The 23,927-nt window shown below is 34.9% G+C and overlaps 1 protein-coding gene across 7 annotated transcripts in view; it reads left to right on the top strand.

The window, feature by feature from the left end:
• The window catches only part of LOC150099337 (uncharacterized), a 58,916-nt gene that overhangs the window by 2,960 nt on the left and 32,029 nt on the right, over window positions 1-23,927 (top strand). For 6 of the 7 annotated variants that reach the window (XM_090403362.1, XM_090403363.1, XM_090403361.1 and 3 more), the window contains exons 2-5: window positions 675-842; window positions 9,793-9,958; window positions 11,280-11,351; window positions 15,534-15,605. In XM_090403362.1, the coding sequence (XP_090259488.1) occupies window positions 685-842; window positions 9,793-9,958; window positions 11,280-11,351; window positions 15,534-15,605 (468 nt within the window). In that variant the 5' untranslated portion in view covers window positions 675-684. The remainder of the gene's footprint in view (window positions 1-674; window positions 843-9,792; window positions 9,959-11,279; window positions 11,352-15,533; window positions 15,606-23,927) is intronic. The other variant, XM_090403368.1, reaches the window with a different exon arrangement.

The following is a 23,927-nucleotide window of genomic DNA, read 5'->3' as shown; positions in this document are numbered from 1 at the left end:
GCACAATCATATTATCTAGTTATTCTACTTGTTTACATATTGCTTCAGTCATATAACATAAATTGTCTTCATGTTTAGAAAACATGCTTTTGTTTTCTAAACTCAGTATACCTCCGATCATGAAATTGCTATATATCATCTCTTTTTTGTCCATTTCTGTTTTCTTGATCCTTTGTTTCTTCGTATTTCATCTCCTTTCTGGCTATTTGCCACATCATTTTCTAGTTTCTCCACTTCTCAGATGTGAGCATTATGATAACAAGTTCTAAAAATTCAGATGCAAAGTAATTTTTATGTAAAAATATATACCTATTTTTAGGTAATTAAGGTTAGTGTAGCTTGACAGGCAAGCTATTCCTACAATACCTTGCTTTTGCCATAAATATGTTGAATGATTTAATCTTGAGAGTACCTTCTAAATATAAAAAAAGTACTTATTTTTAAGAGTAATCTATTTTGTAATGTAATAAATCTATAATGTAATGTTTCAGTGGAGTGTATACCATATTAAGTTATTATTCATATACTAGTACCACAAATGGTAATATGTTTTAGAAGTTCTGGTACTTAAAATAGTATTTATTTAATGACAAGAAAAAAAGTCAAGATTAATACTTCATATTGTAGAACTGAAATTATGCTGCTGATCTTACATTGTTTTCTTATCCCAATAGGTAACACAAGATGACATCTGAATATAGTGCAGTTAATGAGAGGGACAATACTGTTTCAGATGTAACTGCAGATTTGTCAATTACTGATGATAAAAAATCGCTTTCTAAACGTCAGCTGAAAAAACTGACAAGAAGACTGAAATGGCAAGAAGAAAAAAAAGCCAGACGGTAAGGGGGTTTAAGAAATGCCTTTTAGTTTACATTCTTTTGTATGTTTGCTGAAACATTCAAGTGAGATTGTCTGCAAACTTCAGCTGTTAGCTTAAAACTGAGCATCTGATTACAGGCTACTTGTGAAGAAGATGACAACTTATTTTTAACATCAAATCATATAGTTTGATGTTTTACATCAGATTGTATTAGTTGGCTGAGTGACTACATATCCGCTCTCCAACCAACAGACTGTGGGTTTGAATACTGAAATGAGCATGGATATTTGTGATTGTCTTTAGGTGGGAGATAAATTTCTTTGCCTGGTGTGAGACCACTTCCCTGCTAAATCCTGAAGTGGCTTGAAAAAGTTCCACGTTGGTCTCTCGAGAGTAGGATTTCTGGAATACTATTAAGAGAGACCTCCAGAGAGTCAGGGACTCATTGAGGGAGTCCACATACTATGCACACAAGCTATCATACTTATTCTTGAATTCATTCATGCTGCTTACACACACAACATCCAATGGCAATCCATTCCAATCACACACCACTCTATGAGAGAAAAATCTAGCCCTCATCCCCTTCTTGGCAACATTCATTTTCATCTTCCAAGGAAGAAGACGATTGCATCAAATGAAATCCTCTGACCCTTTCAGAAATGTAAGTCTCAGTCATATCATCCCTCTTACTCCTGTTTGCTAGTGTTTACAGACTACAAATTCTCAATCTGTTTTCATAATCAGTCTTCCATAATTCTGATATCATTTTTAACATTCTCCTTTGCACTTTCTCTCTTTATTGTATCAAAATCACAACAGAAATTAGGAGACCAGAACCTGTGCACAATAGTCCAAGTAAGGCCTTATTGAGAGGTAAAATGACATCCCTATCTTTACATGTGAAAGTTTTTCATCATTGCAGTTATCTTTTGAGTTGCATTTGTAATCTTTGCTACATAGTCCCTGAACTTCAACTTGCTATCTACTAACACTCCAAGATCCATAGTCTGATCAGTTTCTTCTAACATCATCCCACCAATATAATACAACATTGGATATCTAATCATGCCAAAGTGCAGGGCTTTACATTTACATTCCAGCCTATTCAAATCATTCTGCAAGTACTGCATATCAGCAGCATTCCTGATTACCCTACCTATCTTTGTATCATCATCATCATCAGCAGCAGAAAATAGCTACATGTTGCCTGTGAAATCCTTCCCAATATCATTAATATACAGATTGAATAATAGTGGACCAAGGACTGATCCTTGTGGTTCACCACTGGTTATCTTAAATCTTGCAGATTCACATCCCCTGCATACCACTTTTTGATATCTGTCAGTCAGCCATCCTCTTATCCACATTAATATTTAATAATCCAAACCCATATTCTCCAATTTATGCAACAGTCTCTTCCATGCTATATTCTGTCAAAAGCCTTCGCAAAATCCAAAAGTATTATGGTGTATCCATTCCCCTTGTCTAGTTCAATGGTAACATTATTATAAAATGTGAGCAAATTGCTAAAACATGACCTTCCCATAGTAAACCCATGCTGTTCATTGCAAAGTAGGGATTCACTCAACCCATTTCTGAATGTGAGCCTTAACCAGTTTTTCCAAAATCTTTGCCACCATTCCTGAGATAATGATTGGTTGATAGTTGGATACAGTGGTCTTTGCACCATCCTTGTGCAGTGGGATTACCATACATAAAATTTTAAAAAAAATTATATAGAAAAATAAATCCATAACCCAGCCATAGTTACAGTAGGTTTATAGAAAAAAAAGTTGATTTTGGAGTTACTTAAAAGTCAAGATATTCCTTGTGGGAGGTTTTTGTCATATGAACTATACCTTTAATTTCTTGACTGTTCTTGTACTCACCACACTTTCAAGCAAAGCATTCCACTTGCTTCTTGCACACGCACACACACACACAAAAACCTAGTCCATATGCTTCTGCTTGCTTCCTCTTTATACAGCTTCCAGAAATGGGCTCTTGTTCAATTCCTCTTTCCCCACCACCATTCTAAAAAATTCTAAAAAATCTGCGTTAATATGGTAACAATCCCTTACCAACTTATGTCTCAGTCATATTATCCCTTCATTTTTCTATCCATGAGGTTTTACACACTGAAATTTCTGAACTGAGAGGAGACCTCCACATAGCCTTTAAAGGAATGCGGAGAACCGACCAGGGCTTCTGACCTAATGTCCAATCCTCACCTTCTCGTGGTGCACCCTGTTGGGTATCTACTTTGATACTGAACAAACGAGGATGGGCTGGCAATTTGGGATTTAGCCGACCAAATTGTATTCTTATTGGTTAAACCAAAATATAGAATGATGGTACAACATGACAAAATTTCATGACGGCTGGGGCGTCGCCCGGTTAAACAAGGCCCCCGTTGTTTTCGCCAGGGAACCAGGGCGAACAGCGAAAAGTCAGCTACTGGAACAAATCTGAAAACAAACCCCAACTCAACATCACCAGAGTTAAAGATCGGTACTATCAATGTAAGAAGCCTGAATGGCAAAGAAATGGAGCTAGCTGAGGAATTAGATAAGTACCAGATCGACATAATAGGGGTGACTGAAACAAAAAAGACCAAAACTGGTGAGATCTTTCTGAGCAATAAATACAAAATGTTATATTCAGGCAATAACAATCAAGGAAAAGAAGGAGTAGCCATAGTATTCAACACAAAATACGAGGCTAATCTTCTTGAATGGCAGTCAGTCTCAAGTAGAGTAATGTGGGCAAATATGAGAATGGGGAACTGGACAATGAGACTTATTTGTGCCTATGGTCCCACAGAAGGTTCTACTAAGGTAGAAGTGGAGGAATTTTTTGAGGCTTTAGAAAAAGCAACTGACACAATGAAAAATGAAAAGTTGGTCCTTGTTGGGGATCTAAATAGTAGAGTAGGAAATGATTGTGAGACATACAAAAATATTTTGGGAAAATTTGGAGAAAAGAGCAAAGCTAATAATAATGGCAAATATCTGTTGGATTTCTGCTCAGGACATGGACTGGTTATTACGAACACAATGTTCCAACATAAAAATGTGCACAAATTCACATGGAGAGAAGAGGCTAGGAATAAGAAAAGTCTCATTGACTATGTTATTGTTGATAGTGATATTTTCTCCCTGGTGCAGGACACCAGAGTGTACAGAGGATTTGAAATTGGAAGTGATCACTATTTAGTCTTGAGCAGGATAAAATTGAATTTCATATTGAAAAGAATAACATGTAAGAAAGTTTTAAAGCGAATAAAAGTTGAGCAGCTCTCAGATGTAAACTGTAGACTAAAATACAGAAATATTATTGAAAAGAAAATGAAAGAGTTTGAGAACAGGAATCAAACCTTGGAGATTCAGTGGCAAACTCTGAAGGAAACATTGATTGATTCTGCCAGAGAGGCATGTGGTGAGGTTGTGTGCAAAGATAAAAAAATCAGAACTCCCTGGTGGACACAGGAAGTTAAAGAGGCAGTGAAGGAAAAGAATAAAGCATATCAAAAGTTCCTGGCAAATAAGTCAGCTTTTACTCTTACAGAATACAGAGACAAATGTAAGAAAGCTAAACAGTGTGTAAAACTAGCTAAACAAAAGTCATGGGAGGACTTTGGCAAGAATATAGAAAATAAATATCAAGAAGGTGGCAAAATATTCTGGAGGTTGTTGAAGAAGCTTAGGAATGGAGGAAAGAGTGCTGTAAAAGGAATTAGAGATGATAAAGGTGAAATGAAAACAGGAGAAAAAGATATCCTTGAAGTATGGAGTAATTACTTTGAAAAACTGCTAAATGAAACAAGCAGTGATGACAGCACAGTGATAAAAAACACTGACCAGGCATGCAGTCAGGAATACATATCCATACTTGAAGTAGAAAAAGCCATCAAAGGCTTGAAATGTGGAAAGGCAGCAGGAGTAGATGATATTCGACCAGAAATGCTGAAGTATGGTGGTATAAGAGTCTTACAATGGCTGCACTGCATAGTTCAGAAAGCCTGGACAGAGGGACGAATTCCCGATGATTGGAGTAGAGCTCTCATAGTACCCATATATAAAAAGGGAAATAAAACTGAATGTGAGAATTACAGAGGTATTTCCCTACTGAGTGTTCCTGGCAAGATCTATACAAGTATACTTGAGAAACGGTTGAGAAGAATTGTGGAAGAAAAGCTTGGTGAAGAACAAGCTGGATTCAGGCCAAATAGAGGCTGTCAGGATCAGATCTTCACTTTACGACAAATAGTCGAGAAAGCATGGGAATATAACAGAGATCTGTATTTAAGTTTTGTCGATTTGGAAAAGGCATATGACAAGGTGCCAAGAGAGAAGCTATTCAATACGCTGCAGTTATATGGTGTCAATGGGGCATTATATCAAGCAATACTTAGTCTTTATTTGAGATGTGAGTCAGCAGTTAGAATTGAAGGAAGTACAGGAAGATGGTTTAATGTTAAATCTGGTGTGAGACATGGATGTACATTATCCCCTCTGTTATTCATTATCTATATGGATCACATTATGAAGGAATGTGGTATTAAACCTGATATCAAAATTGGAGATGTTAATGTCAGCTCTTTGCTTTATGCGGATGATGTTATACTTCTAAATAAATCCGCTACAAGTCTGCAAGATTCTCTGACTAAATTGAATAGCTGTTGTAATAGATATGGTATGAAGGTCAGCAATAAAAAGACAAAGACAATGAAAATAGGCAGAATCATTGAAAATGTCAACTGTGTTGTGAATGGAGAACCTGTGGAACAAGTAAAACATTTCAGCTACTTAGGCACAATTTTTACTGAAGATGGTAAACTAAATATAGAAATAGACAACAGAATCAGCAAAGCTGGTATCGTGGGAAGTCAATTGAATAAATTCATATGGAATAAGAAAGAAATTAGTCGGAACACTAAATTAGCTGTATACAAGACTGTGTTCAAACCAATTTTAACTTATGGATCTGAGAGCTGGGTCAGAAGTAAAACACTTGACCAAAGACTAGAGACCGCAGATATGAGAGTCCTGAGAAAGATTAGAGGCGTGAACAGATGGCATCAATGGCAATATCATATTAAAAATGAGGATATTAGGAAAGAACTTTACATTGTCAGCATCCAGGAATGCGTTAGCAGAACTAATCTCAGATGGTATGGTCACTTAAATAGAATGGGAGAGGAAAGATTAGCAAAACAAGTGTTCTCTGCCAGGTTGGCAGAAAAACGACCCAAAGGAAGACCAAGATATAGGTGGATTGATACGGTACAAAGTGCCTTAGACGATAGAAATATAAGATCTGATAATGTTGGCGTCTTGACAAGTAACAGACTGATTTGGAGGAAAATTGTAGATAGGAAGTTAGTAATGATGTAATTTTTTCATGTAGTACTGTCATATCCTGTACACCCCTTGAGGGTACATGGCAGGAATTTGATGATGATGATGATGAATTTCTGAATTTCTAGAGGCCAGAAACTCTTAATCATTTGTTCTCCAGACCCTTTCCAATACATCTTCTCTCTTTCTCCCCCTTAAAAAAATAAACCAAGTGACCAAAACTACACATAGTAGTCCATATGCAGCCTGATTAATGCCTGATATAAGAGAATCATATATGATCACTTTACTTCTCTGTGTCCATTGCCTTCGCTTCGCATCATTGCCGTAATCTGTATGTCCCCCCCCCCCCCACACACACACACAACCCAATTTTAGCATTGTTCTCCCTATCTCTGTTTATAACCTTGATGTGTAACATTGAACTGGCAACTAGTAACTTGAACTCACTTGTCCACTCACTAAAATCCACCTGTAAAGCCAAGACACATGCTTCACTACTCAGTTTTCCTCAACTTTGTCTCAATATTGTTAACCTATAATAGTGTGAAAAATACTAACGTAATAAAGATATAATGATAAGATTAATTATGGAATAATAACACTTGCATAAGGAAAATATTTACTGAATACATGTAGAATTTTTGGCTAATTTTTGTATCCATTGTTAGTGCATACTATGAAAAGAGATAAATTAGAATAACACGTAAAATCTAAGTGCATCTAAAAATATGTGATACTAACTGCATGAGTGTAACTCCAGCCATAACTATATTTAAAGATATACATTTTTAAAAATAATAATTTGTTAAACACAGAAATGAGGAGTATTAATTAGGATGACTTTCCAAAATTGAGAAAGTTAAAGGTACTCTTGTTAAGATTTAGTCTATAAATCTGAACTTCACAATTTTGCTTATATAGTCTTTCAAGTAAAAAATAACTTTTGTGTAGTACTTTAGTTTTATTCCACTGAATTCTATGCTTGGTGGATAAAGTGTGACTAGCCAAAACAGACTTATCACACTTGTAAATTACAATATAATCTTGAGGTTCTTCTAGATGAAACTGAGTTGAATAACCCATCTGCCCATAATGGCAAAAGCTGTATGAGCATGGAATTTTATGAATTTCAGGATGAGAAAGTGGAGAATATTTATCTTACAGAGAGTCCGGGAAGAAATTTAATATTTGAACTGGAAAGAAAGAAACTTGAAGGGCAATTTAGCAAATCAGTCTCCAGTTCTTTTTTCTGATGTTCCCTTTACATATGGAATGGAAATTTAGAAGCATCTTTTAGAGGAGGATTTGTATGAAGACCAAAGTTATTAATTATTTTATCGATGATTTTGATGATGTATCCACTGAAGATAAAGGTAACTCTGATAAAGGATAGTTCATTATTTAAAAGAGAAGTAGAACATAGTTCATGTGCATGATGAACTAATGTTTTAATAATGCCATATTTCTCACCAGGGTGATGTGATGCTGCATTGGTATATTTTCTAGTATGAGTTGCTTTTCTGAATATGTGGAGAATTGTAGACTGTTCATTAAGTTGTCATAACTTAATGAACAGTCTACAAGGTCTTAATGACAGCCAGAAATGGGAGGCACTTGCTGTCTTCTACCTCAAGGGTAAATTTAATTCTTCGGCACATTGAATTAATTTTCTCCAGAAATTCATGAAGCTCTGACAAGTAAGAGTTCCAGATAGCAAATATATCATCAGTGTATATGTACCAAATAGAAAGCTTAAGAAAAAAAATATTAAGAATGTGTTGTTCACCTCCAGCCAGTTATCATATGTTCCACATAATAACTGGCTGGAGGTAAAGCAGTAGGAGATCCCCCATAGCAGTTCCTTTTATCTATTTATATAGTTAGTTTTGACAAGAAAAATAAATTGCATTTATGATATTTGAATAATCAGGAAGAAAATTGTTATGTAATGGCATCAATGCAATATCATATTAAAAACAAGGATATTAGAAAAGAACTTGGCATTGTTAGCATCCAGGAATGTGTTAGCAGAGCTAATCTCAGGTGGTATGGTTATTTAAACGGAATGGGAGAGGAAAGATTAGCAAAACAAGTGTTCCTTGCCAGGTTGGCAGGAAAAAGATCCAGAGGAAAACCAAGATGTAGGTGGATTGATACAGCAAAAAATGCATTAGAAGACAGAAATATAAGATCTGATAATGTTGGAGTCTTGACAGATAACAGATTGATTTGGAGGAAAATTGTTGATAGGAAGTTAGTAATAATGTAAGTTCTTCATGTAGTACTATCATAATATCCTGTACACCCCCCTTGAGGGTACATGTTAGGAATTTGATGATGATGATGAGAAAGCAGACCATCATTTTCCCTTGAAATGGCATATGCTGCCTCAGAATGATAGCACTCAAATGAATCTGTATATTATATCACACTGTGTGCAAAAATAAAAAAATAAGAATAATAATAACATCATTTAGAGTTTTGACACTTTTTAAAAATAATAGTTAGAAATACAATTAGTAGAGACTTTTCATGAAAAATAGTCTTTATTGTATAAAAAAACATATCAAAAAAGCATATAATAAATGCTTCCCTGCAAAGGATTTACACAATAGGTGAATCATTACTATTGGTAAATCTCCTGCATACGTTATAGTCAATTTTGAAACCTTACATAAAATGACTGCATTTCATAACTGAATTTTAAGTGCTAATAATGTAAATTCAGTTTCCTGAAAAATGTAAAATTCTAATTTTTTGTTCTTTTCCACTTGGTTGCATTATGTTGATATATGAATGAAATAATTTTATTACATACAAAATTTGCATTCATTGTTCTGGAATTTAATAAGGAAGGAAGGATAAATTGTACTGTCATTATCACCTTCCAGTGACAATAAAATTCCAATTTTGTCACTGAGCCACAGGAGATATTTAGTTTCTATGATGTGAAGCTAGAGAAGTAAAGCATACATGTAATTATATGTATGCTTTGCTTATCAATTTCAAATACCTTTTACTTGACTAGCTTAAATCAAATCTTGTAGACTTTTTTGTTTTTTGTCGTGTTTTATGTAACGATCACATATCTTGCTTCGCGTCATTCATGTTATTAAATTGAAAGGTTTAATAACAGAGTCAACAAATTGGTAATTCTTTCTTTGTGCCCACTTTTCTCCTTCCATTACTAATAGACAAAAAAAACAAACAAACTGAGATTACTATTCATTCTTCTGAGAAGTGCAACAGATTAAATCATCTGAGTGTACAAATGCAAGTTATTTTTTTCTAATTTTATACCTTCAATATATGGCATTTGAAATTGTCAGGTACTTCATACATCACTAGTTTCTGTATCATCTGTCTAATGAAGTTTATCTGCATCTGTGTAATTCAATGTATGCAGTTTTTTATTTTTTTTTAAATTTTTAATGTTACAATAAGAGAATTTGAACAGATTTATTAAGAACATTTTAGTTTCATATGTGCTGTCCTTCCTTCCTCCCACACAAGTATAAAATTGTATTTCTGAGCAAGTGTGTGTGTGCACGCATGCACCACATCTTACTTTTCAGTATTTCATCTAAATATTTCAATTTTCAGAACTAGAGAAAAAGAAAAAAACAAGAGAAAGAGGCAAGAAGCTCGTGAACTAGGAATGAATTTAGGCCCTAGCAGAAAGCTCTTAAAAAGTGCTAAAATGAAGGATTCCCAGTGTAAAATGAAAATTGCTATAGATATGTCATTTGATCATCTAATGACAGAACGTGTAAGTGTTTTAGTGATTTGCATGCAGTAATTACCGTATTTGGAAGCATATAAGATGCACCGGCCTATAAGACGCACCCCCTTTTTTGTACACATTTTTTAGGAAAAAAACTTTATCCAAGTTCTTATCATTTTCTCAGTTGGGGTGGCCCGGAATGCCTCTCTGCAGCCCTGTTTCCATGTTCTGTAGCATATGCAATCACACGAAGCTTGTATGCAATATTGTAGCAATGCCGACGTTTTTCAGCCATAATCTGCCAAGAAATTTAGAGAAAATTTAATGGCAGAAATTTATCACCGTTCACAACAACCGTGATAACAATTGGGATGTTTAAACAAACAGGAACACAGCTGTGATTGTCGATGATAGCACGTGAGCATCCACTGAACTCTACATAACTGGAATGCTCTCACACACCGCAAGGAAGCAAGAAAGAAATAGTATGACTCTGAACAGAGAAAATTTCCAGAAATGAAAGTAATAAAAAACTGAGTATCAGAGTATAAGACGCATCCTGTTTTTCAGACCTATTTTCAAAGAAAAAAGTTCGTCTTATATGCCAGTAAATACGGTAGTTACTAAATAGTGACCAATAAAGAAAAAACTTTACAAAAGCTGCTTCATGAGTTATTTACTTATGATTATTGAAGTTGGCATTAAATATTAAAAGAGCAAAATCATAAATTTTGTTTCTGCTTTCTCTTAAGGTTTGCTTGTTCAACAAAAATGTCTGAAACTGGTATTCTTTGTCGGGTAAACATATAGCAATTTCTCTTTTAATACTTAATCAGTGTGCAATGTCCACAAGCCTTAAGTAGTTGCTTCAGACAACATCACTTCCTTTTAAAATTTTCTTGTTTGATTTTTTAAAATTGTTTTTACTGTTGAACTTTTAATGCAAAAGTAAAACTAGGATATCCTTTCCTTCATGATTACACAGTGATCAGAATTCACTGTAAATGTAAAAATTATGTGATTTTTACAATGAAAACTAGGATATATTCATGAATGCAGTGCCATACTAGGCATGCAGATGCAATTTATCCCACTGGTTCAGCTTTTGTAAGGTGATCTTACTATTATTTTTTTTAAACTGAAATATGTTTTTTTTTTTTTCAAATTAAAAATGAATCTTACTAAAAATTAACTATATTTAATATCCACAAACAAAACACAAATTGTCCCACAAATTGATGGCTCTAGTCTTGAGAAGGTTATTTAATTTTTTTATATATTGTATTTATTATTGTTTTGTAACTGAAGAATGATTCTACTAATGTTTTTTTCTGTAATTTTGCATAAGTTGTTTTTATGTTTACAGGAGTTCTCCAAAACTATAAAACAGCTGCATCGTTGTTATTCTTTAAATCGTAGGGCAAAAGCTCCTGTTCAAGTAAGCCTCAGTGGTTATAACATTTATTTCAAAATAAAATTTAACAGTAATATTTCAACTTACTCTTTTCTTGTCTGTTTAGTTGTTATGCAATAAGAATATAGTTACCAGTGGCTCAATGCTTTTGAACTAATAGTATGCTGATATGACAAAAGCTGGCTATCCTTCTAAGAGGAGAGTAAACATATACAGTATTGTGATCTAATTATGCTGTAGATGTTTGCTCTCCTCTTAGCAACTCCAAACAGCCATGGTTCCTTTTCTATGAATTGAACTTCTTCTAGCTAATCCCAGCTTCATGTTCTGTGGCACTACAACAGGAACAACTGGGATGACTCAGGATTCTACTTCTTTTCCATGTTCTAATTACTGTTTCTTTCCACTGCCCTTCTCTGGCCAACTTCTAACTTCTCTGAACTTAGAAGTTGACCATTTGTAATCCTTACTCGAATGAGGCCATCATTCCCCCTTCCATTCCAAACACCCATTCTCTAAGTCCTAATTCTCTAACAAATGTGTCAAAACAGTCCAAGATAAAAATCAGTACATATTCAGTGACTCATGTTGACATGAGTCATGAAGTATTGGTAACCTCAGCCTACACTACAGCTTGAGAGGAATGCAAGAAAATCAACAAATCCAAAAAAGCTTGCCTCCTGCTCAAATGGCAGTCAATCCTTATGGTCCTTCACTAAGGCTGTTAGGCATAACTTCTGCCCTTCTTTGTTTTCACTTTTCACATCCTGTTGGTATCATGGTGATATCATTTTTTCCCTGCAACTTTTGTATAGGACAGAGGCAGGTCACCTCCTAGAATATCACTAATCGCTCGCAACATATCCAACTAATTGGATATTAAATCCAACATGATTTCAAAGCTGAATACTGAAACTATAAAAGGTTCATACGAAAATTGACCAGAGAGCTTGTGGGAAGCACGAACACTCAAAGTGCCCATATATTCTCCTCCTATTGGTCCATTTTGATAAGGTTTCACTGATCTGACAGCTGTTTCAAACTCATTGGTTTTCATCAGAGACCAGGCAGAAACCTAAGAGAGCAAAAATTCTTCCTATAATGTTTGGCTAGGGCAACTCGTAGTATGGCAGTGAGTGTATTCTCACAAGCTCTCTGGTAATTTTCGCACGAAACTTTTGAAATGATGTTGGATTTAATATCCACTTAATTTATCTAATTTTGCATCGCCGAAGTGAAGCCTTTTGGCTCTTTATTTTGGTAAATACTTTACGCACTAACTGAGTGTTTGCTTATGGAAATTACATCTCTCCGGCTTCAAGTTCCTTAGTAGTGAGAGTTTTTGCTCTCTTAATAATTTTGCATCACTGAAGTGAAGCCTTTTGGCTCTTTATTTTAGTAAATATTCATCTAATTTTTTGTCTGATGGACATCCAAAAAATCCTCAGTAGTCTTGATAATAATAAATATCATCTGAAACTGGTCCAGGTGGTATTTCTCTAATTATGCCATAATCTTGTGCTCCAGATTAACACACTTCTGTACTAGCATGTACAAGCTGCTCTACTCACTTATTAATCATTTATCCAACAGCATGGAAGCAAAAGTTTATCCATCCATGAGACTCAAGATTTGAACGTGATGACAGAGGTCATCAACAACCTGTAGAATTCTTCAGTACTCAGAGATCTATTAACCAATTAGTGATCACTGATATGGATTCTGCCACTCTCATTCTTATGCAGACTTCCATCTTAACTTTATTATCATAATCATCAATTTCCTGATATACACCTCCAAGTGGTGTTCAGGTTACTATGATAGCACTACATGATTAAGTTTATATTATTATTAATCTCCTATCCACAATTTTCCTCAAAATTAGTCTATGACTTGTAAATACTCTGATATTGTCATATCTAACATTTTGTTCTTCTAAGGCAGTTCTGACTGAATCAGTTCACCTAGATCTTGGCATCAAACTCTTGTTTTGCTAACCTTTCCTCACCCATTCTATTTAAGTGGCCATATCACCTTAGATTAGCTCTGCTGACATTCCCAACTCTCAGATGCATAACTTAAAACTGGTTTTAAGTTATGCATCTGAGAACACTGCTTTGTATACTGCTAGTTTCGTGTTTTGCCTAATTTCTCTCTTATTCTATATAAATTTATATAAAATTTATATTTCATATAAATTATTCTGGCTACCCACCATACCAGCTTTGCTTCTTCTGTTGTCTATTTCCAGATTTTAACCTGTCATCTTCACTAAAAACTTTGCCTAAATAGCTGAAATATTTTACTTGCTCTATAAAATCTCCCTTCAGAATGCAGCTGAAGTTTTCTATGCTCCTGCCTATTTTCATAGTTTTGGTCTTTTTATTGCTGATTTTCATGCCAAATTTGTTGCAGCTGTTATTCAATTTAGTTAGCAAATCCTGGAGACTTGCACTAGATGTGTTTAGGAGTACGACATCATCTGCATAAAGCAAATAGCTGTCTCCAATTCTAATACCAGGCCTAATGTCACTTTCTTTCATAATGAGATGATGTCGTACTCCTAAACACATCTAGTGCAAGTCTCCAGGATTTGCTAGCTACAGTTTGTATGATTGGAGAAAATGTGCATCCTTGTCTTACCCCTGATTTTACATCAAACCATCTTCCTGTATTTCCTTCAATGCTAACTGCTGACTGATAACTTAAATATAGACTATGGATTCCTCTGTATAATTTTTCCATTCATCTCATATCATTGCAGTGTTTTGAAAAGCTTTTCTCTGGGCACCTTGTCGCATGCCTTTTCCAAATCTATAAAACTTAACTACAGATCTTTGTCATGTTCCCACAATTTCTCAACTATTTGTCTTAAAATGAAAATCTGATCTTGACAACCTCTATTTGGCCTTGCCAAATAGAGATTATTATCAAGATATATAATATTTCATTGGTATGTTTTTCTTCTATTTCATGATAATTCATGATGTATATAATTTTTTTCCTTGCTGATATTTTATGATATACACTGAAATGCCACTGAATTGGAGATGGAGATGCTATGCAAATTCTGTACTGCAACTCCAGCATTTATATGCATGCATGAGCTTCCCCAAGCATTTGTTGTGATAAGCATAATGGGAAACACATGGAATTTAGATGCATTTGACAGAAGGCAGATCATAGGTGCCTGATGGATGGGTCACTGAATCTCTGAAATTGTCAACGAACTTGGACTTTCTCATACAACAGTTTCAAGAATGTTCCGGAAATATGAAAATTCTGGCAAAAAAAAAAAGCACCAGGACAAACTGCAAAGGGCAACCAGCCTTGAAGGATCGTGGGCTTCACCGTCTGACTCACAGCGTACAGACTGATAGGGGCCAGACATTATCTCGAATCACCTCCCATCTGAATGAGGGTTTCATTTAGAAAATCAGTGCAATGTTCATTTCACCATTTCGGCTTCAAGAGCTGCTGACCTACGAGAGTCCCACTTCTAATGGCATGACACTAGGCTGAACGGTGTCATGCCATTAGATGTGTAGTCTAGAGTGGTGAATTGTGATTTAAACTTAATAGTACCAATGGGAGAGTGAGGATATGGCACCAACCCCATGAAGCCATGGATCCTGTATGTCAGGTCAGAACAGTACAGGCTGGTGGTGGTGGTGGCGGCTCAGTAATGGCCTTGGGTGTCTTCAGTGGGATTTCTTTGGTACATGTACCAACCACTCTCACTGCATCCTAGTACGTGGAACTCATGGCCGACCATTTACACCCATTCATGTCCATCATGCATCTCAATTGGAGATGTAGCTATCAGCAAGATAATTGTTCATCTCACAGGTCCTGGCAGACTACTGCTTGGTTCTAGGAACATTCTGTTGACTTTGAAATAATGAAGTGCCACCCAGAAGATCTGATTTAAATCCCATCAAAAAAATCTGTGGGCAGAGTGTTCAGTGTCCCATCACCGCCAAACTTGAGTGAACTGCAGACAGCTCTGGAGGATGCTTGGGTCACCATACCTGTGAAGCATTTTTGCAAGCTTGTGGAGTCCTTGCCTCATCATGTGACGGTTATCAGGGCCAGAGGGGGGGGGGTCCAACACGTTACTAGCTATCCCTAATTCAGTCGCACTTCAGTGTTAAGAATTGTTTTATATTTTATAACTCATTATAATATGCTTTTATTTCATTACAGATGTATATTACCAGTTTCACAAAAGCAATAAAAGAAAGAATTGCTTCTACTGTGTATTGCACAAGCTGGGATGTAAGTTTAACACTAGATTACAGATATAGTCAAGGGGGTTTTTCTGGGAAGGGAGAGTTAAAAATATCATACTTCACAAGAAATGATTTCTTATTTTCATCCATATTTTACTGTAAGCAAACAAAAGTTTAGACAAAATATCTTCACAAAACTACTTGTCCATCATGCATAGAGCAGTTTAGCCCTTCCAGTTGCTTTTTGACTTAGTACATTCTCTTCATGGATTGTGTATAATGCCATATGTTGTAGTGAGAGTTGCCGAAATGAAACCAGTCTAGAGAGTAATGTCATGCATGAACTTTTGTTTGTTTATGCTAGTGTGAAAAATGGAAAAAAAAAAAATCTTGTCAAGCATAATATAGAAATGCAAATAATTTTATTTCTCAGAGTTTATACAATAAAATCAGTACAGATATCACTTAAAGTACAGTTTTGAATTTTATATTAGAACTAATCCTTTGGGCACAAAAAACTTTTTTTTCCCTCACTTAAAAAAAAAATAATAATTTCTTTAACAAATTGGATTCAAGTGCAGAAACCTTCAGTAGCATATATCTCTCCTAAAAGTTGACTCTATTATTGTTAACATTCATCATCTGTTGTTTCAAACTTGTATATTTTATAAGTATCATGAACACAGAACAGCAATGTCTTATCATTTCATTTTAGCAAAACACTATTGCTTTCATATATTTCTAAATAACATCTTTGGCCTGCATTTTTAAGATGTTTCTCAAACTGTGAATTTGTCGTGGAGAATATACAAACTGAGGATGTACTTTGAGGAGAGTCTAGGTACTGGCAATAGTCCACTACAATTAAATTTTTTTTTTTCTAATCAATAGTTATTTTAAAATGTTCTGGGATACCAAGTTTAAAATGTTATCCATTACTCTTCTGCCTGCTAATGCACTTCCAGTTGCATCACTTCACCTATGTCATGGTCTTTCATTGGACCTTCCATCTTTTCTCCATCATGTAGCTGTTTTGCTGATCATTATTTCCCTTTAAATGACAATAATCTGTTGTTGTTTTTTATTTTGTATATTAATAATGGCAAGTCTCTCTTTAAATATCTTCATTATTATTTTTAATATGATTTGCCACTGGATTCCTTTGCATAAAACTTCTGTATCACCTTTAATTTTTTTGATCATCTGTTTTTATTTTCTAATGTAACTTTCAGATCCATATGTTAATGTAGGTTTGAGCATGCTTAAATATTTCTGATTCATTATTTTGACTAATCTTTCTTATTCCATATAAATTTATCTAAATATTCTAACTACACAATTCTAATTAATTTTGTAATTTTTTCCATATTTAATTTCCTCTCTTTGCTGATTAGTAATTAAAATGTATTACCCATTTTACTGACTAATTTCAGAATACAATTTGTGTTTATTTTCCTGCATGTTTTCATTATTATTACATTGAGTTCCATCATTGAACTCCCCCCCCCCAAAAAAAAAAGATTAGTCAGCCAACTTATACCAGGGTTCCGTTCTGATGAGTAGTACATGTCATAAAGGTCATAAGTCAGAAATCACTACATGAACCATAAGGATATATTAAGAGTTGACATGCCTGATGGCTAAAATTTTCCTTTTATAATAAAACCCATGGCTATTCATTATTATAGAATCACAGTAAAAAATTTATTTTATTCAGATATTGCATCTTATGTGTCATAAGACATCATCAATGTTCACAGTGATAATGTTTTACATCAGTGTTTGCAAAAAGGAATTTAAATAAAAGAAACAAGAATGCATGCATTGCATTGGAATCCCTCTATATACAGCTATGTGTACATGGGCCACAAACTATTGGGCTGAAAATAAAATTAAATTTGATAATTTTCAATTACAAAAAACTTTGAGAATCCAGTTATTTAATGCAGTTAAGGATGACAATTTCTCACACTTAAGGAATGGTGAGGCAGTCATTACGATTGAAGTTAGGTCAATGAAGTGGGGCTTCTGCACTTTCCTTGTATAAACGTTCATGTTTATACGTGGATCTATGTAACAGTTTGGCATTTTCCCATTGGATCATGTGGCAGGTATTTTCAGTCCCATTTGTGAGATTTCATGAGCCATTGTAAGAGAAGTTACACGAACATGGTACTTTGTATACACCAGGTAGCATCAGTAGTGAGAATTTGTCTTTTTGGAGAAGGCAACAGATTACGAATTTAGTTGATGGTTGGTAGATAGTGAAGAGTTTATATTTTCTCATAATTTTTGTCACTCATTCAGAGAGGCCTTTAAATTGGTGTAAGAATCCTATGGACTTCTTGTCTAGGTTGCTACTGTATTTTCAATATTTCTATATTAATAGCCCTTTACCATGGAAAAGAGCTACTAATTATTTTGTGGAACTCCTATTGACTTATTGGAATATGTTATTAAAAAAAAAAATGGGAAGTATTTGGTGAGTAAATTTTTTGCATGGCAAGTAGTGTTTGGCATAATTTGTCGAGCCCTGTATGCATACCCCAAACCACTTTGATGGAAGCCTTTCTTCTACAGCCCCCTCCCCACCAAATTTGCAAAATATTAAAATAGCTGATGCTGAAAAACGTTTTGCATGGAAGTGGCCAAATAAAAATTTGAAATTTTTATAAGAGGCAGTCTTGATGGGTGGCTATAAAGTAGAATTAGTTCCATTCTGTTACTTTCATCCCTTCAGCTAGACATCCTTTTGAAAATGAAGTAAACTGCAATTTTTTTATTGTATCTTTCATCATTTTTTTCAGGCCATCCTGGGTGGTGTGAAGTAAACAAATCACATGTTGAGAGTTTTTATATATCACCAGCATTATTACGGAAAATGTAGAATAAAACATTAAAAAAAATTACTTTTATACCAGTAAAATACAGTACCTCTATGGAGGTAATGTATTTTGTAATTTTGTACAGTGTAATTTCATATTGCTAGGGTATGCAAAGAATAAAGGCACTCCAATTTGAAGTGTGCTTGCTGCTTATGAAATTTTGTTCTATTATAACCAGTTTTACTTAACTAAGTAATAACTGGTACTCACCACTTAAATGTCATTTATTTTTCCAAAAAATATGACTTTGTTGTTAATTTTAATTGCATTTCTATAGTAAGTCAGTTTATTTTAATAGTTACCATCATAAATACAACAGACAGTCACTCATTTGTGGTGAAATAATCTTTGGTGCTTAAGGTCTTCAACAGTTTCAAAGCTCTCTGAAGTATTGAATAACAGCAACATTTTTTCATGAAGTGGAATATGGCTTTGATATATTCTTGTGTTGTCAGCTTTCTCTGCTTTTATAAATTTTTCTTTCAACAGTATATCTTCACTTGATACCAAAAAAAAAGAATTTTACATTAGCCATGTTGCTATAAACAGAGAAGTCAAACATAGTTTGCAGTGATATGTGATAGAGAACGTTAAGGACTTTTTATTAATCAATCTAATTAGTTGATACTAGTTTCTCACATACACAACTGGTCACTTCTTCAGGTTTATAAAAAGCATAAAAATAGATTAATACAGAGTTGTTCAAAGGTAAAAAAATCATTTCAGATCATGTATGTAAATGTTCATTTTATTAAGCATTCATTTACTTTTTACTCTTCTATTTGCTATTGTCACATGTGACACACCACTCATTATCCTAAAAAATTGCTTTGATTGGTGGATGTGCTAAAATTTGTTGAAAGATGCAAAAACAAAACAAAATAATAATAAAATAAAATAAAAAATGTGGTCTTCTTCATTTTCAAAAGCTGTCTGGGATGAAAATAGCAGAATGGGATCAATTTTGCTTTATAGCCACTTGTAAGAGTATCATTCATAAAAATTCCAAATTTTTATTTGATTTCCTGGCATAAATGTTTTGGTTGTTTCCTCTGCTTTTATAAATTTTTCTTTCAACAGTGTGGAAAAAATTAGTTTATCTGAAAATGCAGATAAGAAATAAAATAAAAGTACACCTTTAGAATTAACATGACTGCAAAAATCAAACAATGGACAATCTAGAAATAAGTTGTCATTTAAACCCTCTGAAATGTTGAAAATTCTGTGGATCTGCTGATTAAAAAATGGTTTCCATAATTATAGGCTCTGTGAAAAAAAAAACTTCCATCCAAAGGGTGACCAAATAACTCAGAGACCCAAAACTAACTACATTAGCCTAAGAAGAATTAAGGATAAATAGCTGCTGGTGAAGTTTAAGTAGGCTTTTCATAGAGAAGAGAGATAAGATTAAAGAATTGTTAAGAGGAGAAGCCTGTCAAAGAAAAGAGAACACCAAGGTATCAGGTACTCCCACTACTCCAGAACCATGATAGAATGCAAAAACATGACTGCCATGCTAGGAAAATTTACAGAAATTGAAGGTTGAAGTTCTCCAACTTCAATTTCTTGTCTCAACCAGAAGATAGGAAGCATGCTCAGCTTTGTTATATTAATATTTAAGGCTAATGAAAAAAAGTTGACTGTTTGGTTAAGTAATTTGCGTAAGTACTTTACAAATTCCCTTACTCTCACTCTGAGCCCAAGGTGATAGTAAGGGAATTTATAGCATAAATCTTCAAAACGTAGGCAAGAAAAACTTCTGTACATCCTGCAATAGACAGCACTCAGCTTCTAGGGAGACACTGTCTTTTCTACACAGATGCTAGAAAGATAGGTCAGATTTGGTGTTGGTATTCAGAGAGAGAGAGAGAGAGAATAGAAGAAATAATGAAGATTTTCTGAGCACAGCTACGAAAGTCTTCATGGAGGCTCTGATAAGCCTCTTCGTAGAGCCTCTGTAAAGTTTTCTTGAAGCTATAAAGCCCTCTTCCTAAAGTCTTACTGAATTACGGACTAGACATTGCAGAATGGGAACTGTAATTGGACAATTATCAGATTGCACATATGCATTCTCCTACTTTGAAATGAACACTGTTCTAGAGTGGCAAAGGTATGACAGCATACAATTGGTTAAACAGAAGTAAATTGATTAGATCTTGTAAAATAGAAAGCTCATCAGGAGTAAAGGATCTGTTATGACTCATCAACAGTAAAGCCATTTAGTCCTATAGCTGAAAGAGACTTTTATTTCATCAGAAGAATTCTGATGTATTCATAGGCAGAAGAATTCTGCTTCAGGATTTGGAAGGAAATATGGACAAAATCAGATAGGTGTATGGTGGTGGAGTGGAAAAGACAGCTTGCATTTATGCAGAAGAGACACTTTCTTTTTTTGCTTGGATTAAATGGAGATATTCTACCACTTGAAAGAAAGATATTAACTAGAAAATTCCATCTTCAAATAATGATTCATCTTACTCTGATTGAAACTTCATTGAATGACTCATTTTTTTTTTTTTTTGAAATCTGACCATGATGAGTGAAAAGAGGTTAATTCTGAGGTAATGGTGGCTCTAGAGTAGGAGCCACTATTTACCCCAGAGAAATGTTCTTATGCGGTGTTTACATTCTTATTTCTAACTCTCTGTAGGATGATAATATACAATATGACCTAATTGTGATAAACCATCATCATCATCAAATTCCTGACATGTACCCTCAAGGGGTGTACAGGATATGATAGTGCTACATGAAAAATTTACATCATTACTAACTTCCTATCTACAATTTTCCTCCAAATCAGTCTGTTACTTGTCAAGACTCCAACATTATCAGATCTTATATTTCTATCGTCTAAGGCACTTTGTACCATATCAATCCACCTATATCTCGGTCTTCCTCTGAGTCGTTTTCCTGCCAACCTGGCAGAGAACACTTGTTTTGCTCATCTTTCCTCGCCCATTCTGTTTAAGTGACCATACCACGTGAGATTAGCTCTACTAACGCATTCCTGGATGCTGACAATGTCAAGTTCTTTCCTAATATTCTCATTTTTAATATGATATTGCCATTGATGCCATCTGTTCACACCCCTAATCTTTCTCAGGACTCTCATATCTGCGGTCTCTAGTCTTTGGTCAAGTGTTTTACTTCTGACCCAGCTCTCAGATCCGTAAGTTAAAACTGGTTTGAACACTGTCTTGTATACAGCTAATTTAGTGTTCCGACTAATTTCTCTCTTTTTCCATATGAATTTATTCAGTTGACTTCCTACCATACCAGCTTTATTGATTCTGTTGTCTATTTCCATATTTAATTTACCATCTTCACTAAAAATCGTGCCTAAGGAGCTGAAATGTTTTACTTGTTCCACAGGTTCTCCATTCACAACACAGTTGACATTTTCAATGATTCTAGCTATTTTCATTGTCTTTTTAATGTTGACCTTCATACCATATCTATTACAACAGTTATTTAATTTAGTCAGGGAATCTTGCAAACTTGTTGCAGATTTATTTAGAAGTACATCATCATCCGCATAAAGCAAAGAGCTGACATTAACATCTCCAATTTTGATATCATGTTTAATACCACTTTCCTTCATAATGTGATCCATATAGATAATGAATAACAGAGGGGATAATGTACATCCTTGTCTCACACCAGATTTAACATTAAACTATCTTCCTGTACTTCCTTCAATTCTAACTGCTGACTTACAACTCAAATAAAGACTAAGTATTGCTTGATATAATGCCCCATTGACACCATATAACTGTAGTGTATTGAATAGCTTCTCTCTTGGCACCTTGTCATATGCCTTTTCCAAATTGAAAAAACTTAAATACAGATCTTTGTTATGTTCCCATGCTTTCTCGACTATTTGTCGTAAAGGTGAAGATCTGATCCTGACAGCCTCTATTTGACCTGAATCCAGCTTTTCTTCCACAATTCTTCTCAACCGTTTCTCAAGTATACTTGCATATATCTTACCAGGAACACTCAATAGGGATATACCTCTTTAATTCTCACATTCAGTTTTATTTCCCTTTTTATATATAGGTACTATGAGAGCTCTACTCCAATCATCGGGAATTCGTCCCTCTGTCCAGGCATTCTGAACTCTCGAGCCTCAAAAAATTCCTCCACTTCTACCTTAGTAGAGCCTTCTGTGGGACCATAGGCACAAATAAGTCTCATTGTTCAGTTCCCTATTCTGATATTTGCAAAAATCACTCTACTTGACACTGCCTGCCATTCAAGAAGATGAGCCTCATATTTTATGTTGAATACTATGGCTACTCCTTCTTTTCCTTGATTGTCATTGCCTGAATATAACATTTTGCATTTATTGCTCATAAAAATCTCATCAGTTTTTGTCTTTTTTGTTTCAGTCACCCCTAATATGTCAATCTGGTACTTATCTAATTCCTCCGCTAGCTCAATTTTTTTGCTATTCAGGGTTCTTATGTTGATAGTACTGGTCTTTAACTCTGGTGATGTTGAGTTGGGGTGTGTTTTCAGATTTGTTCCAGTAGCTGACTTTTCACTGTTCACCCTGGTTCCCTGGCGAAAACAACGGGACCTTGTTTAACCAGGCGATGCCCCAGCCGGCATGAAAGTTTGTCATTTTGTACCATCATATTGTATTTTGGTTTAACCAATAGTAATACAATTTGGTCGGCTAAATCCCAAATTGCCAGCCCATCCTCGTTCGTTCGGTATCCAGGTAGATACCCAACAGGGTGCACCACGAGAAGGTGAGGATTGGACATTAGGTGAGAAGCCTTGGGTCAGTTCTCTGCATTCCTTTAAAGGCTATGTGGAGGTCTCCTCTCAGCTATACACCTTTGACCCTTAAGCACCCCCAATCACTTCCTAAATAGCAGAGTATTTAGATCCCTCCCTTGGGAATCTAAATACTCTGCTATTTAGATCCCCAACAAGGACCAACTTTTCCTCCACTTCTACCTTAGTAATTCAAAAATTCCTCCACTTCTACCTTAGTAGAGCCTTCTGTGGGACCATAGGCACATATAAGTCTCATTATCCAGTTCCCCATTCTGATATTTGCCCACATCACTGTACTTGAGACTGCCTGCCATTCAAGAAGATTAGCCTTGTATTTAGTGTTGAATACTATGGCTACTCCTTCTTTTCCTTGATTGTCATTGCCTGAATATAACATTTTGTATTTATTGCTCAGAAAGATCTCACCAGTTTTTGTCTTTTTTGTTTCAGTAACCCCTATTATGTCGATCTGGTACTTATCTAATTCCTCAGCTAGCTCCATTTCTTTGCCATTCAGTCTTCTTATGTTGATAGTACCAATCTTTAACTCTGGTGATGTTGAGTTGGGGTGTGCTTTTAGATTTTTTCCCTGGCGAAAACAACTGGGGGGGCCTTGTTTAACTGGGCGACACCCCAGCCAACATGAAATTTTGTCATGTTGTACCATATTGGTTGAAGCCAATAAGAATACA

The sequence above is a fragment of the Typopeltis vanoorti genome, chromosome 14, assembly GCF_054136105.1.
Source record: "Typopeltis vanoorti isolate ZY-2024b chromosome 14, IOZ_Tvanoo_1.0, whole genome shotgun sequence".
In the NCBI taxonomy this organism is placed as follows: domain Eukaryota; kingdom Metazoa; phylum Arthropoda; class Arachnida; order Uropygi; family Thelyphonidae; genus Typopeltis; species Typopeltis vanoorti.
Note: the sequence above shows the minus strand (reverse complement) of the source record. Positions and strands in the feature narration are given on the sequence as shown.